The sequence below is a fragment of the Pteropus alecto genome, unplaced genomic scaffold, assembly GCF_000325575.1.
Source record: "Pteropus alecto unplaced genomic scaffold, ASM32557v1 scaffold484, whole genome shotgun sequence".
NCBI classification, from domain to species: Eukaryota; Metazoa; Chordata; class Mammalia; order Chiroptera; family Pteropodidae; genus Pteropus; species Pteropus alecto.
In genome coordinates, this window is record NW_006435778.1 from 1,536,693 (window position 1) to 1,553,314 (window position 16,622).

General features: G+C 37.0%; 1 protein-coding gene and 1 pseudogene across 1 annotated transcript in view; both read right to left on the bottom strand.

Annotated features, from left to right (window-relative positions):
- Window positions 1-181: 181 nt before the first annotated feature.
- ZSWIM5 (zinc finger SWIM-type containing 5) overlaps window positions 182-16,622 on the bottom strand; it is a 147,342-nt gene continuing 130,901 nt past the window's right edge. Inside the window, exons 12-14 of the mRNA XM_006911420.1 lie at window positions 4,280-4,443; window positions 3,696-3,777; window positions 182-2,961 (exon numbers count right to left, since the gene is read on the bottom strand). Of these exons, the coding sequence (XP_006911482.1) occupies window positions 2,099-2,961; window positions 3,696-3,777; window positions 4,280-4,443 (1,109 nt within the window). The 3' untranslated portion in view covers window positions 182-2,098. The remainder of the gene's footprint in view (window positions 2,962-3,695; window positions 3,778-4,279; window positions 4,444-16,622) is intronic.
- LOC112479363 lies at window positions 8,178-8,296 on the bottom strand (annotated as a pseudogene).

Below are 16,622 nucleotides of genomic sequence, written 5' to 3' on the forward strand. Positions count from 1 at the left end.
CGCCCTTGTTTTGTTTCTTTTTTTTTTTCTTTCTTTCTTTTTTTTTCCTCTGCTTTTATCTCAGCTGTACTTAGACTCCCAAATGCTCAGTTCCTTAACTTCAGCCATCATCCATTTTTCAAATGGCTAAACTGCTCAAGGCTGACAGGGGAAACAAAAAAAAAAGTGGGGTGTCTTTTTTTTTTTTTTTTTTTTTAACCAACCAGGCCAATAGGTTGCAGGGGCCCCATGGCTGAACAGTAAGACTTCAGTAGCCACAAACAGCAAACACAACTTACTGGTTAGTGTAGAGGGGAAAAAAAGATGACACAGTTTGTCAAAGAAAGGAAAATAAAGCAGAGAGGTCCTTAGTTCACACTCTAGCTATACCACCCTTTCCCTATCACACCCCACCCCCTACTCGGAAACTAAAACATGAAACAGTAAACACCAAGACACTGGCATCCAAATGACTATTCTGAATGCCCTTGCTACCTCCTATAATAATTCCAGGCTGAGCAGAGTGTCAGGAGGGTAGCAGGAACATCATATACCGTGGACAGCCAAGGCTAAGACAAGTTGCCCACTAGGGCTAGAAACTAGTCAGAAGGGTAAAAGCCAAATGCATCCCAGCCCCAGCCTCCAAATCAGCAACCAATGAGGCTGTGACAAAAGCAGGCAGAGGAAGCTTGAGGTAGAGAGGCAGGGGAAGAAAGCAAGTACAGGGTGAGAAGAGAACTGTGGAGCTGAAGGAGCCACTCAAGGTAGAGGGAGACTAGTGCTTACAGCCTGTCTGATGAGAGAGAATGGTGAATAAGAGGCACAGAGATGGGGAACACGTTTAGCTGGTGAGAGACTAAGAGGAATGGAGAAGAGAGATGTGGCAAAAAGAAGGGACCCGTTCATGCAGATCCTCAAACATGAAATCACAGACATACCTACATGTTGAAATATAGTTACACATACAAAGACAGATCAATGGAGAGCAGGCATACACACAAACATGTTTATACACATGCACTTGTGTGCCTAGATACACACTAAACATGCATCAAGAAACATGAACACACAGATATGTATTCTTAAATGTTCACAAATGTAAATATCCTCATAGAAAGCCACAGTCCAGCATACAGACATGTATTCACAGACATATACACATAAATATATGTGCACATAGAGGCACGTACAGATACATCTATGCACACAGATATATGTACTTAGCCAAACAAATATACACACATACATAATTAGAGATGAAACCAGGCACTCTAACACAAAGGTGACCAGAGAAGATGAATATTATGAGCTCAGTGGCCTCCCAGACCTTCACCTTCTCCCTGCGCTTGTTTCTCAGGAGCTCAGCAGGCTCCTAGAGAGGCTATGTGAGGCAGGAGCGAGAGCCTCAGTGTCCTCATGGCTTCGTGTGGCAAAAGTCGAAGTCCAGTCCTGGCCCTGCCCCTCACCCACCACTGAGCTACAGATGCCCTGTCAGTAGGCTGAGGTTTCTGCATTGACTAGACTTGGGATTTATTCTAACTGGCCATTTTTCTCCCTGTCACCCCCCCACTCTTCCACTGCCAAGTTTATACTCTGTAAGGGAAACCTGAGAAATTGTTGTGAGTCTCCTCAGAAAACAAGCCTATCTTCCCACCCACAGCTATTTTAAGTACCCATAAAATTAGAACCAGAATTATAAATAGTTGGAACTTTACAATGTAATTGGCAACACATATACTATAATATTTACAGTACCATAAATGCTTCTGTTTCTCTGGTTAAACAATCCCTGAGACGGAACAGTGTTCTGTGTTTGCCAAGGGAGAGGGCCAATGCCCAGGACACGCAGGATATAGGGGCGTGAGGTGGCATGTTGTAGAGTTTCTGATCTATCTGCAGGGCCCAGCTCCTTCAGGAACGGTGGGTTTATATTGAGAACCTTGCCAAGGCAGGCATACTGGCTAGAGTTGGACTCCTCCCATGCTTAGCCCTGTGGTCCTTTGGCTTCAGACACAGGTGCTTAGAGTCCTCTCAGGGTAGACAAATGTTTCAGTGTCCTTGGCCTGACCTGATGGTACCTGGGAGCCCAGGCTGCCCCAGCAGTGAGCTGTCCGATTTCTCAGCCAAAGCGCTCTCGCACCAGCAGCATCAGCTTCTTCTTGCCTTTGTAGATTTGTTTGAGGTTGTCGATGAACTGGGCAAACTGCAGGTGGCCATCCTGGGGCAGCAGGAAGGTCTCCCGAGCCTTGCTCAGAAACTCAATGAACTCTCCATAGTGGCGGGGGCTGATGTGTGTCAGGCGTGAGTGTGTAGTGTTGATATAGGCATTGATGGTGGCATCCAGCAGCTGGCGCAGTGGAGCTTTGTCCGTGGACATGAGCTTTCCAGAGCTGCGGCGGCCTGGGATGCCAGCAAGGCCAGGTGCAGTCACTGTGCAGCGCCTCAGGATGTCTGAAAGCACTGTAGCACAGTGCACACTTTTTACCACCAGGGGAATGAGGGCCGCCAGCTCATTCTTGCCCAGAGAGTGGCTGAGGGCGCACGCCCAGAGAACATCATTGATGGCTGGGTGGGTGTCCTGGTTGTAGGCCAGGTTGAGATGGCTCATGGCCAGTGAGGCCAGCTTGAAGGCACGTAGCGGGTAGCCACGGAGCTCCATGTAGCGGGCGATGGTGAACAGCTGTGAATGGGTCATGCCACCAGCGGCAGCATCAATGGCAATCTGGTAGGCTGCCTCAAAGGCGATGTGGTCTTTCTCACAGAGTGTAAGGGCTGACAGGGCACAGCTCTGTGGATCCTTCATAGCACACTGCAGGGCCAATGTGCGAGCACAGCTAGCCAGCTCCTCCCGCTGTGGATAGTCAAGACTGAGGCGCAGAATAGTTGTGTGGGATACGGCTGTGGCAGCCACAATGCTAGTAGCTTCGGTAGGGGTGAAGAGTGTGTACCAGCTCTGCAAGATGCTCACCAGGGCCCGCACACCTGTCAGGGAGAGCCTGAGCTCAGCAGTGGCCATCCGGGTCCTAATTCAAGTCTGCCCAGATTACCATTTTGGGTCAGAACTTGACCTGCAGAGACAAGTTCTCCCTCCTCCTCAGCAGCCTTGAGATGATCTGAGGCAAACCAGGACAAGGAGAGCATCCCTGATAGCCAGACCCTGTTTGGGGTCTCTTCCCATTCCTTCCTTCCCCAGGTCAGAGGATTGAGGGTCTCGGCAGGTGCTCTTACCCCTCAAAGATGGAGCAGCAGAGCCTGTGGTTTGCTTGCCCCAAGGCAGGGGTTACAGATCTGTCTGGGGGTCCTAGCTGAAGTGGGGCCTCTCAGAGTAGAGTCTTGTGTTGGGGCTTTGGGCTGTAGATGGGGTCCTGAGCCTCCAAGTTGTTTGGGGTTTCTCAAAAGTATGGATAGGGACTGGGACAAAACCACTGGGCCAACTACCTCCCAAGGGTGTACTTGAGTACTGGTGGTTGAAAATTCATTCTCTCAGACATGTCTCTGATCAGAGGGTCAAAGTGCTTCTGACATCTGGGTATAGTCCAAGCAGAGAGGGCAGAGCCTGGGCTGGCTGAACAGAGGCCATCTTCTACCAGTAGCCCCATCCTTTCTTAGGCCATCAGTAATAAGAATATGAGAGCTCTAATGATTTGTTGTCCTGTCCCAAGAGTAGGACCTAGGAACTCCTTTACCCCAGGGGTAGAGGGAGGTGGGAGACTCACCCACTTCTGTAGCACATGTCACCAACCACCGCACCATCTCCCGGCGCCTCCAGTTAAGGGTTGATAAGGTCATTCTCATCACCTGGGCAAAAAAAGTGGCATTCCCAGTGGGTTAAGCATAACTGTTATGAACTCCCCCTCCTGACTTCCCCTGGGCATTCATTTATACAAGTATTTATTGGTGCTTTAAACAGCCATCTCTCCCCTGATAAGTACAGACAGGTTTGTACTTATTACCGCAAATATCCACATGTTTGCCGCACCCCTCTCAAAAATCAGATAGGCTTTACTGATGACCTATAATGAATAAAGTCCTTATTACCACACCTTGATTGACTTGGAGGAATGGGGGTAGTGTGGGGAGAAGATATAGATCTGATAGAGCCCAAAGCTACACTGCTTCTGGCCTTAATTTCAAAATGGAGTCCAATTTATAGAGTTCTTACTTTGTGCCTAGTCTTGCTGTATTCTGGGGACACAGAAAGAACCAGACTTGGCCTATGCCCAGTCCCCCTGAGATCTTATCTTCTACAAATTGTCACTAGGCCAGAAACCTAAAGCTGAGATAGCCCACTCCTCCATACCTGTAACCCCAGCTCCAGGGCCACGTTGAGCAGGGTGCTGTCAGTACTACTGTCTGTGGGAGTAGCAATCTTGAATGCGTCTTGGGCCAGCTTGAAGATGAGGGACGAAGAATGGATGTGCTTCTGTATTGCTTCCAGGATTGTTCGGAGCCTCAGAGTGTCCCCTATAGGTGCCAAGAGAGGGTCACAGGGTCTTCTTTAAAGCTTCTCTGAATGGTCCCACAACAGGTACTGGTTGAACTGGCTGCTATCAATTCACTGAATGCTTCTGAATGTTACCATCTTATCTGAATTATCAATCTCTGTCAGCACTGAACCCACTGGAGGCTGCTTCCTTCCCTAGGCACCCACATGAATTTTACTTCTCTGCACCTTTCCATCTACCCCTCACACTCCATTCCCTCAGGCTCTTCAGGTCCCAGAAATAATTTCCATGAACACCTCAAATTTGACAGCTACTTATACAGGAGGCAAGAAGTCATATTATTACTAAAAAAGAAAAGAAAAGAAAAAAAAAGTCTGCCAGTCCCATTGTTTGCCTCTCTGGAGCAAAAAGGAGCTGGGCCACCACTTCCTATTCTGTAGGCAAGGATTCTAAACAAGGTACTAGTGTACAGCATTAAGGATTACACCATGTGAAGGGCATGCATACTAATAGAAATGAATGTGTATGAAGGCAGTATGGTATATGAAAGACTGGTGTATCTTATGAAGGGGTCAAATGTGAAATAAAGATAGAACGAAAAGTAGGTCTTATGTTTTACAAAGAGGTATAGTGGTAAGAATATATAGGCTTTGGAATAAAATGTACTGGAAATTGAACCTATTTCAGACATTTACCAGCTCAGTTACTTCATCTATAAAATGGAAATAACCTTTTAGGGTTGTTGTGGGAATTGTAAACAATTTATATATAGTTAATACTCTATTATTCTACTTTTACAAAAAAAGATAAGTAGCAGTGTGTGTATAGTATATGTATGTGCATACATATGCATAGAAAATCTCCAGGAATATTTATACCAGTGTCTTAGTAGTAGTTATCATTGGGTGTCATGATTATGGGAGAGATTACTTTTCTTCTGTCACCTTTAAAAACAATTGTTTGAATGAATAGATTCTGTTTTTAAAGCAGTTTCAGGTTTATAGGAAATCGAGCAGATAGTAGAGTTTCCATATACCTCCTCTTCCCACTTCCAGTTTCTCCTATTATTAATGTCTTACGTTAGTGTAGTACATTTGATAAACCAACACCCACATGTTAAAGTCCATAGTTTACATGAGGGTCCATTGTGGTTAACAGGTCTATGGTTTTTGACAAATGCATAATATCATGGATCCACCATTATTGCATCATACAGAATAGATTCATTGCTGTAAAAATCTCCTGTGCTTCACCTATTCATCCCTTTCCTCATTCTTCCTGTGACTATTTATCTTTTAGTTTTATCTTTTCCACAGTGTCAGGTACTTAGAATTACAGTATGTAACCTTTTCATACTGGCTTCTTTTACTAAGCAATATACATTTAAGTTTCCTCCATGTCTTTCTGTGGCTTGCTAGCTCAATTCTTTTTATTGATAAATATTCCATTGTAAAGAAATATCACAGTTTGTTTATCCATTCACCTTTTGAAGGACATCTTGGTTGCTTCCAGTTTTGGGCAATTACAAATAAAGCTGCTATAAACATTTGTGTGCAAGTTTTTGTGTGGACGTAGGTTTTCAACTCATTTGGGTAGTAAATACTTTGGAGCATGATTGCTGGATCATATGGTAAAACTACGTTTAGCTTTGTAAAAAACTGCCAAACTGTTTTCCATACTGGCTGCACCTTTCACTTTTCCAACAACGAGAATTCTTGTTGCTCTACATCCTTACCAATATTTGGTGGTGTCAATGTTTTGAATTTTAGCCATTCTAATAGGTATATAGTTGTATTTTGCTTTTGTTTTATTTTTCTCTAATGACATGATGCTGAGCATGTTTTCATATGCTTGTTTACCATATGTATATCTTCTTTGTCGAGGCATCTATTGGAGTCTTTTGCCCATCGTAAAATTCAGTTGTTTGTTTTCTTACTGTTAAGTGTCATTTGTATATTTTGGATACAAGTCCTTTTTCAGTTGAGTGTTTTACAAATATATTCTCCCAGTCTGTGGTTTATCTTTTCAGTTTCTTAACAGTGTTTATTACTGAAGAGAAGTTTTTCATTTTAATGAAGTCCTACTTATCAATTTTTTTTCTTTCATGGATCGTGTTTTTGGTATTGTATCTAAAATTTCATTGTCAAACCCAAGGCCACCTAGATTTTCTCCTGTTATCGTCCATAAGTTTTATAGTTTTGCATATAAATTTATGTATATGGTCCATTCTGAGTTAATTTTTATGAAAGGCATAAGGTCTATATTCATTTTGTTTTTTTGCATGTGGATGTCCAGTTTTTCCAGTACCATTTGTTGGAAAGACTATTCTTTTCTCTGTTGTGAAAGATCACTTGACTGTATTTGTATGGGTCTATTTCTGAGCTCTTTATTCCGTTACATTGATTTATTTGTCTATTCTTTTGCCAGTACCACACTGTCTTGATTATTGCAGCTTTACAATAAGTCTTAAAGTTGGGTAGTGTTAGTTCTCCAACTTTGTTCCTCTTTAATATTGTGTTGGCTATTCTAGGTCTTTTGCTTTTCCATATAGAGTTTGTCATTATCCATAAAATAACTTGCTGGGATTTTGGCTGAGATTGTATTGAATCTATAGATCAAGTTGGGAAGAACTGAAATAAAAATAATATTATCTTATCTATGGAAATGGAATATCTATTTAGATCTTCTTTGATTTATTTCATCAATGTTTTATAGTTTTCTTCATATAGATCTTTTACGTATCTTGTTAGATTTATTCCTAAGTACTTTCTTTGGGGATGCTAATGTAAATGCTATTATGTTTTTAATTTCAAATTTTAATTGTTCATTGCTGGTATATAATAAAGCAATGGATTTTTGTATCTTAACCTTGTATCTTTGGTGTAATCAATTCTTAGTTTGTTTTCTGCTGTTGATTCTTTAGAAATTTCTACATAAACAATCATGTCATTTGCAAACAAAGTTTTATTTCTTCTTTCTTAATCTGTATACCTTTTATTTCCTTCCTTATTGCATTAGCCAGAACTTCTAGTAAGATGCTGAATGGGAGTGGTTAAGAGGAGATATTCTTGTCTCATACATAATTTTCAGGGGAAAGTGTCTAGTTTCTCTCCATTAAGTATGACGGTAGCTATAGTTCTTCGATGTTCTTTATAAAGTTAGTTCTCTTCTACGCCTAGTTTGCTGAGAGTTTTTTTTTTTTTTTTAATCATAAATAGGTGCTGGCTTTGGTCAAATGATTTTCTTGTGTCTGGCAATATAATCATATGATCTTTCTTCTTTAGCCTGTGGATATGATGGATTACATTAATTTTCAAGTGCTCAAACCAGCCTTGCATACCTAAAATAAATCCCACTTAGTCATGGTGTATAATTTTTTTTATACTTTGTTGGATCCAATTTGTTAATATGTTGTTGAAGATTTTTATATTCACCTTCATGAGTGATATTGGTCTGCAGTTTTCCTTTCTTGTATTGTCTTTATCTGGTTTTGGTATTACAGTAATGCTGGCCTTACAGTAAGTTACAGGTGTTTTCTTTGCTTCTATTTTCTAGAAGAGATTGTAAAGAATGGGTATCATTTTTTCCTTAAATATTTGATAAAACTCACCAGTGAACTCATCTGGGCCAAGTGCTTTCTGTTTGAAAGATAATTGAATCAATTTTTTTTTTAGGTGGGGCAACACTTGGTTGACTTCACAGATCGCAAGGACCTTGTCAGTTTACAATCCCTTCTTTACTTTTTATTTTTTACGCCTACAGCACCTGGTCTTCCTAGGTGGTCTCCCATCCAAGTACTAACCAGGCCTGACCCTGCTTAGCTTCCGAGATCAGACGGAATCGGGCTTGTTCAGGGTGGCATGGCTATAGAATGAATTAATTTCTTTAATATATATAGTCCTATTCAGATTACTTATTTCTCTGTATGAGTTTTAGATTGTATTTTTTGAGGAATTGGTGCATTTCACCATCTGAGGTATCAAATTTGTGGGCCCACAGTTGTTCATAATTTTCCTTTATTATCCTTTTAATGCCCATGGGATCAGTAATGATGGCCTCTCTTTCATTTATGATATTAGTAATTTATTTCTTCTTTTTCTTGGTTAGCTTGGGTAGAGGTTAATCAAATTTAATAATCTTGTCAAAGCAGCAGCTTTTGCTTCCATTGATTTTATCTATTTTTTTTCCAATTTAAATTTCATTGATTTCTGCTCTAATTTTTATTATTTTTTTTCCTGCTAGCTTTAGGTTTATATTGTCCTTCTTTTTCTAGTTTTCTAAGGTGGAAGCTTAGATTATTTATTTTATATTCCCCTAGCTTTACTGAAATATAATTGACTTAATATTATGAAAGTTTAAGGCATACAATGTGATCTGATATATGTATTGCAAATGATTACCACAATAAAGTTAGTTAACATCTATTACCTCACACAGTTACTTTTATTTTAGTGTGTGGTAAGAACGTTTAAGATTCACTCTGTTAGGAAATTTCAAGTATACAATACAGTATTGTTGACCATAGTCACCATGCTGTATACTGGATCCCCAGAACTTATTCATCTTATAATTGAAAATTTGTACCTTTTGACCAACATCTCTCCATTGCCCCTACTCCTCAGCCCCTGCCAACCATCAATCTAATCTGCTTCTAGAAATTCAGCTTTAGATTCCATATATAAAGTGATAGCATACAGTATTTGTCTTTTTCTGTCTTATTTGGCTTAGCACAATGCCATTAAGGTTCATCCATGTTGTCACAAGTGAATGGATTCCCCCCCACCCCCTTTTTAATGGCTGAATAATATTCCTCAGTGTGTGAACCACACTTTCTTTTTTCAATATTTATAGTTTAATGTATTTTAACAGCAAATTTACAGGAACAGCACAAAAGACAGACAACATTAAAAACATGTACTTGCATGTAGTACAACTCAGTTAAAAAAGTATAGTGAATGGATAGAATCTACTGTATGATAAAAATGCTACAAACACTATTTCGTTGCTATCAGTAAGAAATATACTAGTTTTTTTAAAAATCCAAATACTGGTTTTGTCCAGAAAAATTATCAGGTTTATTTATAACTTATAAAGTTGAACTGCTGAAACTTGTTCACTGAAACATTTTGACTTGTATTAATGGTTTATGTCCCTGCATTTATATTAAACATTCACACACAAATGAAAATGGAAAACCTGACAATACCTGATTGTTGTCTCCTATTTTTTCACTTGCAATCATATACTTAGCTACCTTTTGGTAAAAAAAAATCTAATGTTCAAAACTACAAATAACAGGAAGAAGAGAATTTTTTTAAAATAATGAAATGTTTCCTATTATTCAATTTTCTCTTCTCTCACATCAATTATGTCTTTAAGAATTTTTAATATTAAAACTATATTCTTCTAAAATGTTTAACAATTAAAAAAGTATAGTGTTTGCCCTAGAATTGCAATATACTTTTACAACTAATATAAGTCCATTTTCAAATAACTACGTCACTTCATAAAGTACCTTATAATAGTATTCTAAGTTCTTCCCTTCCATCTGTAACATCACTGCTGTCATTCATTTCACTTAAATTTAAGCTATGATCACCTCATGCATTGCTACTATTTTAAATGAGAAGTTATATATTAGTTCAGTTAAGAATGCAAAAAACACCAGAAGTTTTATTTTATCTTCATTTATTCCTTCTCTAATACTCTTCCTTTCTTTATGTAGATCTGAGTTTCAGATCTATATCATTTTCCTTCTCTCTGAAGGAATTCTTGCAAGGTGGGTCCACTGGCAAGAAATTCTCTCATTTTTAATGAGAAAATCTTTTTTCTTCTTTACTTTTGAAGGATAATTTATTTGGATACCGAATTCTAGGTTGGAGGTTTCTTCTTTCAACACTTTAAATATTTCACTCCACTCTCTCGTTTGCATAGTTTGTGAAGTTGATGTAATTCTTATCCTTTTTTTCTCTATAGATATGGTGATTTTGTTCTCTGGCTTCTTTCAATATATATTTTTACTTTGGTTTTCTGCGGTTTGAATATGGTATGTCTAGAAATAAATTTTTTTGGTATTTATACCACTTGGTATTCTCTGAGCTTCCTGGATCTGTGTCTTGGTGTCTGTCACTAACTTTGGAAAATTCTCAGCCATTATTACTTTAAATATTTCTTCTGCTCCTTTCTTTCTTCTCCTTCTGGTGTTCCTATTATGCATATCTTATATATCTTTTCTAATTGTCCCATAGTTCTCAGTTATTCTGTTCTGAGTTCCCCTGCCTATTCTTTTTTTATCTTTATGTTTCAATTTGAGAAATTTTTATTGACACTTATAACTTAAAATTTTGGAAATATTCACATGGTTCAATATTGAACAGATACAAAAGGTAAATAATGAAAATTTCTTTCTTCCCCTTCCCCTTGTCCCTCATTCACCCACTTCTAACCCCATATTATGGTATAGTCTATGCATAATAAGGAAATATATGATCTATTTCCTCTCCTTTAAAAAAAAAACCCACAAATGGTAGCACAATATATACAGATTTGCATGTTATTTCTCCCCCTACATATCAATATATCTTGGTGTTTATCCTATAACAGTACAAAGAGTTTCTTGCAGGATAGAAAAATTGCTAAAGGGTTTTGAATGCATTTTGGAATTCAGAATTTCTTAAGTTACAGAAAGATAATTTGTATAATATTTGCAGTGGGCCTGAGGCAGCATCCCATAATTAAACACTATTTATATGCTGAATGTATGAATAGTCACACTAGGTGGGATGAAGAGCAAAATTAGTATTGTAGTTTATCAATACAATAATAAACTGATAACTGAAAACGTACGATATAGGCCATAAATACTTGGTACTCTTTATTTCTAAGGAAAACATTCAATAAAACCTCAAATCAAACTAAATATCTATACATATGCATGCAATAAATATTTGTTACATCTGGTTCTTTGAGGACTTTGGACAAAAGGCTTCATCAGCATTGCTATTATTGTCATCAAAGATTAGTTAAAAATTGAATGATGGGCTAAGAATGGGATTCTTTAATGATGAAGTAACACTACAATAGATAGCCATTAAAAAAGTGTATTTCTAGAGTAATGTGTCTTATTAATATGGATTTCTATATAAGCAGTCTATTCAATTAATTGAGCAGCCATAATTTTTTTTCACTGATGAATATATGTTATTCAAGGCCAATTAACTGCTCAAACATTTCTCCCACGTTATCTATGAAGATTTTTTTGCATTTGTGTTACATCTCATCATTGTCATCACTACTAGCCCCATGTTTATTTGGATTAACACAATTTTAGCAATTTTTCTATCCTGCAAAGAATATACAACAGGTATATAACTTGTAATATTCAGTATTTTTTGCTTTCAGCTTGCTCTAACTCAGTGCTTCTACAACCTTGGTGAGCATAATTCTCTCATATGGAATTTGTTAAAACATAGATTCTTGGGCTGCACACATATAGATTCTGATTCAGGAGGTCCAGAGATGGGTCTGGGAATTTGCATTCCTAACAAGCTTCCAGATGATGTTGATGCTGCTTGTCCACTGACCATACTTTGAGTAGCAAGACTCTGACTTTAGACTTTTAGCCAATAAACTTTTGGTGTAACCAATGAGACTATATATCTTCTTATTAATGACAAAATCCTTCAGTCTTTTTTACCTACAGGTTCACTTTCAAACATTATTGTAAGCCAAAGAATCTGCCCAATATTTATCAATCATTCCAAGCATCAGCAACTGTGTAAATGGCACCATTAAGGTATGCCTGATAAAGCTTCTGCAATTAACTCCTTTAGGAAGCCTTGGAAGTTAACTGCTACAAGTATAGAGTATGAAAATAGAAAAATAAATATTTATATTTTCTCTTTGTTGGGAGAAAAATTTCTTGATCACAAAAAGTTCAGAAGGACTGTATGTAGAACAGTGGTTCAAGAATAATATAAGTTTTCTTTCATTCCAGCCTGTGTGCAATGAGCTCATGTTATTGGTACAGATTACTGGGCTCTTTAGAAAATATCTCTTTGATTACCCAAATTGTGAACAACTTTTTAAACATCTTGGGTGTTGGCTTTTCCTAACTTTACCTGTCTGATGCATTGATACATCCCAGAACTTTCAACCTGTGCTTAGAGTCCTTAAAACCTCTTGCTTGCTCATCAATTATTGTAAATTTTTAAAATAAAATAATATAGGACAGAACAGAGCTATTTCATCAGCACTCTATATATGTGTGGGACTAAGATCTTCATTAGAAATTCTCTTAACAATGTCATAATTTTTGTCTCCTTCATGATAAGCAGAAGCTTCTTCATCATAGATGTTCAAATATTTTATACCATCATCCTCTGCAGCCAATCTTCTGATATTCTATACTCACCTTAAATGTTCAGTCATTCATGGCATATTCTAGTTTGTTTCATGAGCAAGAAACCATTCAGTAGCATATTTGCACCACTTCATTGTTTTATTTATTCAATCATGGTCATGTCAACATCTTCATTTTTTGTCCCTTAAAAATTTTCTATTCTTTATTAGTTCTGGTCATTTTTGTCACTTTAAAACTTCAACACTTTGTCTTTCTATTCTTTCAAGTCATAATTGGTGTTAATTTCCATACCTTATTCTTCAGTAAGATGCCTCATAGACGCACCTGATCACGATTCTGCACTAACTCTATTTTTTATGCTATTGATAATGACAGATGCTTCCTTTTCTTATTTTTACCTACAGGAGTATTTTCAATTTTGTGGACGTATTTACAGGGTAATTAAACTCCACCTTACAAAATAACAGCATAAACAGAGAAGGCAACACAATACTGGTAAAGGCAGAGATGTGTGTGACTGGTAAGAGCGCTGAGAAACAACTAAAGCCTCATGTGATCTGAGGTCAGGTTTTGCTGTGAAACTTACAAAAAGTTTAGATTTTTGAATCTTTTCAGAGTTTTTAATTCCATGTAAGAGAATTTTGGACCCAAAGAAATAAATTTAATCAGTCTCCTGTTGATGGATATTTAGAATGTTTCAGATATTTTGCAACTACAAATAATGTTGGAGTGCATAACCTTGTACAAACATCATTTCACGTTTGTACAAAATATTTGTAAGATAAAATCCTGGAAGTGAAATTGCTAGGTCAAAGGATACATGCATTGTAATTTTAATAGATATGACAAATTGCCCTCCACAAAAGATTACAAATCTATACTCTCACTCCACAACTTTGCAAATTGCTTTGTCAAAATGTTTTTAACTTTTATTTTGAATTTCAAACATACAAAAAAGTTTCAAGAATAGTAGAGAGAGACCTTTTCTTACTCCTGAACCATTTAAAAGTAAGTAACTGACTTGAATTCCATCACTCCCAAATACTGTAGCCTATATTTCTGGCAAACAAGGAGGACACTTTTCTACATACCAAAAACACAATAATCAAAATCAGGAAATTAATATTGATAATATTACTACCATCCATCACAGACCTAATTCAAGTTTCACCACTTGTCCCAATAATGTACTTTATAGCAAAATCATTTTATGGAAGATCACGTATATTACATTTAGTCTGTCACATCTCTTTAGTCTTTGTCAACTTGGAAAAATTCTTCAGTCTTCCCCTGACATTCATGACCTTGACACTTTTTGCAGATTAGACAAGTTATTTTGTAGTATGTCCTTCAATCTGGGTATTCTTGATATTTTCTCATGATTAGATGAAGACTTACATTTTTGGCTATAGTATCACAGAAGTGATGCTGAGTTCTTATTGCTTCCTAACAGGTGATATATGACACTGACTTGACCCATTACTGGTGGTATTAACTATGATTACTCGATTAAAGTGATATCTGCTAGGTTTCTCTACTGTAAAGTTATACGTCTTTTCTTTATGATTAACAAGTATTTTGTGGGGAGTTACTTTGAGACCGTAAAAATCCTTCATCAAATGTTCACCTACTAGTTTAATATCCATTGATATTTCTAGGCTGAGTGAAGTATTATATAGTTTCAAATTGGTATATTCTTATTTTATCATTTTTCCACAATCATCAGTTGGCATTTCACCCTACTCATTTATTTATTCATATCAATATAAAACTCATGGATACCTATTTTATTTAATGGGTTATAATTAGTTGCTATCATTACTTACTTATATATTTATTTATAGCTTTATTGAGGGTAATTGCCATGAAATAATCAGCACATATTTAAAATGTACAGGTTGATAAATTTTGGCAAATCTATACACCCAAGAAACCATCACCACAATGAAGATAATGAACATATCTATCATCCCCAAGTTTCCTTGTGACCCTTGGTAATCTCTTCTTCCTTTCTATCCTGGCTTGCTCCAGCTCTCATTCCCACTGATTTTCCTTCTATCACTACAGTGTGCATTTTCTAAAATTATACATAAATGGTATAATACAATATGTATTGTTTTTTTATTTGGTCTGGCTTCTTTCACTTAGCATAATTATTTTGAGATTCAAACATGTTGTGCTGTGTATCAGTAGTTCATTTCTTTTCATTACTGAGTAGTATTCCATTATATGCTTATATCACAGTTTGTTTATTCATTCATCTATTGATGGATATTTGATTGTTTCCAGTTTGGGGTTATTACAAAGTTTTGGTTATTAAAAATGAAAACTGAACTGACCAATTACTAGTAAGGAGATTGACTCAGTAAACAAAGACCTCCCCCCCCCAAAAAAAGTCCAGCACCAGATGGTTTCACTGGTAAATTCTCCCAAACTTTCAAAGAAGATTAATATCAATCCTTTCAAACTCTTACAAAAAATAGAAGAGGAGGGGACTCTTCCAAGGTCATTTTATAAGGCCAGAATTACCCTGATATCAAATCCAGTCAAGGACGCCACAAGAAAAGAAAATTACAGGTCCATATCCCTGATAGATGTAGGTGCAAAAATCCTCAAAAAATATTAGTAAATGAAACTAGACTGTTGTCTATCACCACACACCAAAATTAACTCGAAATGGATTAAGGACCTGAATATAAGACCTGAAACAATAAAATGCATAAAAGAAAACATAGGAACTAAACTCAAGGACCTTGGACTTAAAGAGGATTTTATGAATTTGACCTCAAAAGCAAGGGAAGTAAAAGCTAAAATAAATGAATGTGACTACATCAAACTAAAAAGCTTCTGCTCAGCAAAAGAAATTGTCAACAAGGTAAAGAGACAACCATCTGAATGGGAAAATATATTTGCAAGCAACGCCTCCGATAAGGGCCTAATATCCAAAATATACAAAGAACTCATACAACTCAATAACAACAACAACAAAAAACAAACAATCCAATCAAAAAACTGGCAGAGGAGCTGAACAGACATAAGAAGAGATGAAATACTGCCATTTGCGACAACATGGATGGACCTCGAGATAATCATGCTAAGCCAACTAAGCCAGTCAGAAGTTGAAAATCACATGATATCACTTATATGGGGGATATAAACCTAAAAACAACAAAGGAACAGGACAAACACAGACTCATGGACATAGACTATAGACTAGTGGTTACCAGAAGGTAAGGAGTGGAGAAGGGGGAAGGTAGACAGAGTTAAGGGGGTCAAATATGTGGTGACAGAAAGAAATCTAACTAAGGGAGGTGAATACACAGTGTAAATATATATATGCCTTATTGTTAAAGTGAACAGCTAAAACTTACTGGATTTTGTTAACCAGTGTCACCATAAAAATAAATAAATAATTTAAAAAATAGATATTAGCAAATTAATTCAATAATACATTAAAAGGGTCATGCACCTTGATCAAGTAGGATATATTCCAGTGATGCAAGGTTAGTTCAACATATGCAAATCAGAAAATGGAATACACCACATTTACAAAATGAAGAATGAAAATCGTATGATCTTCTTAATAGATGCAGAAAAAGCATTTGACAAAATTCAACGTCCATTTATGATAAAAACTCTCAAAGAAACAGGTATAAGGGAACATACTTTAACATAAAGGCTAACATCATACTCAATGATGAAAAGCTGAAAGCTTTTCCTCCAAGATTAGGAACAAGGCAAGGATGCTCACTCTTGCCACTTTTATTCAATATAATATTGGAAGTTCTAGCCAGAGTAATTAGGTAAGAAAAAGAAATAAAAGGCATTTAAATTGG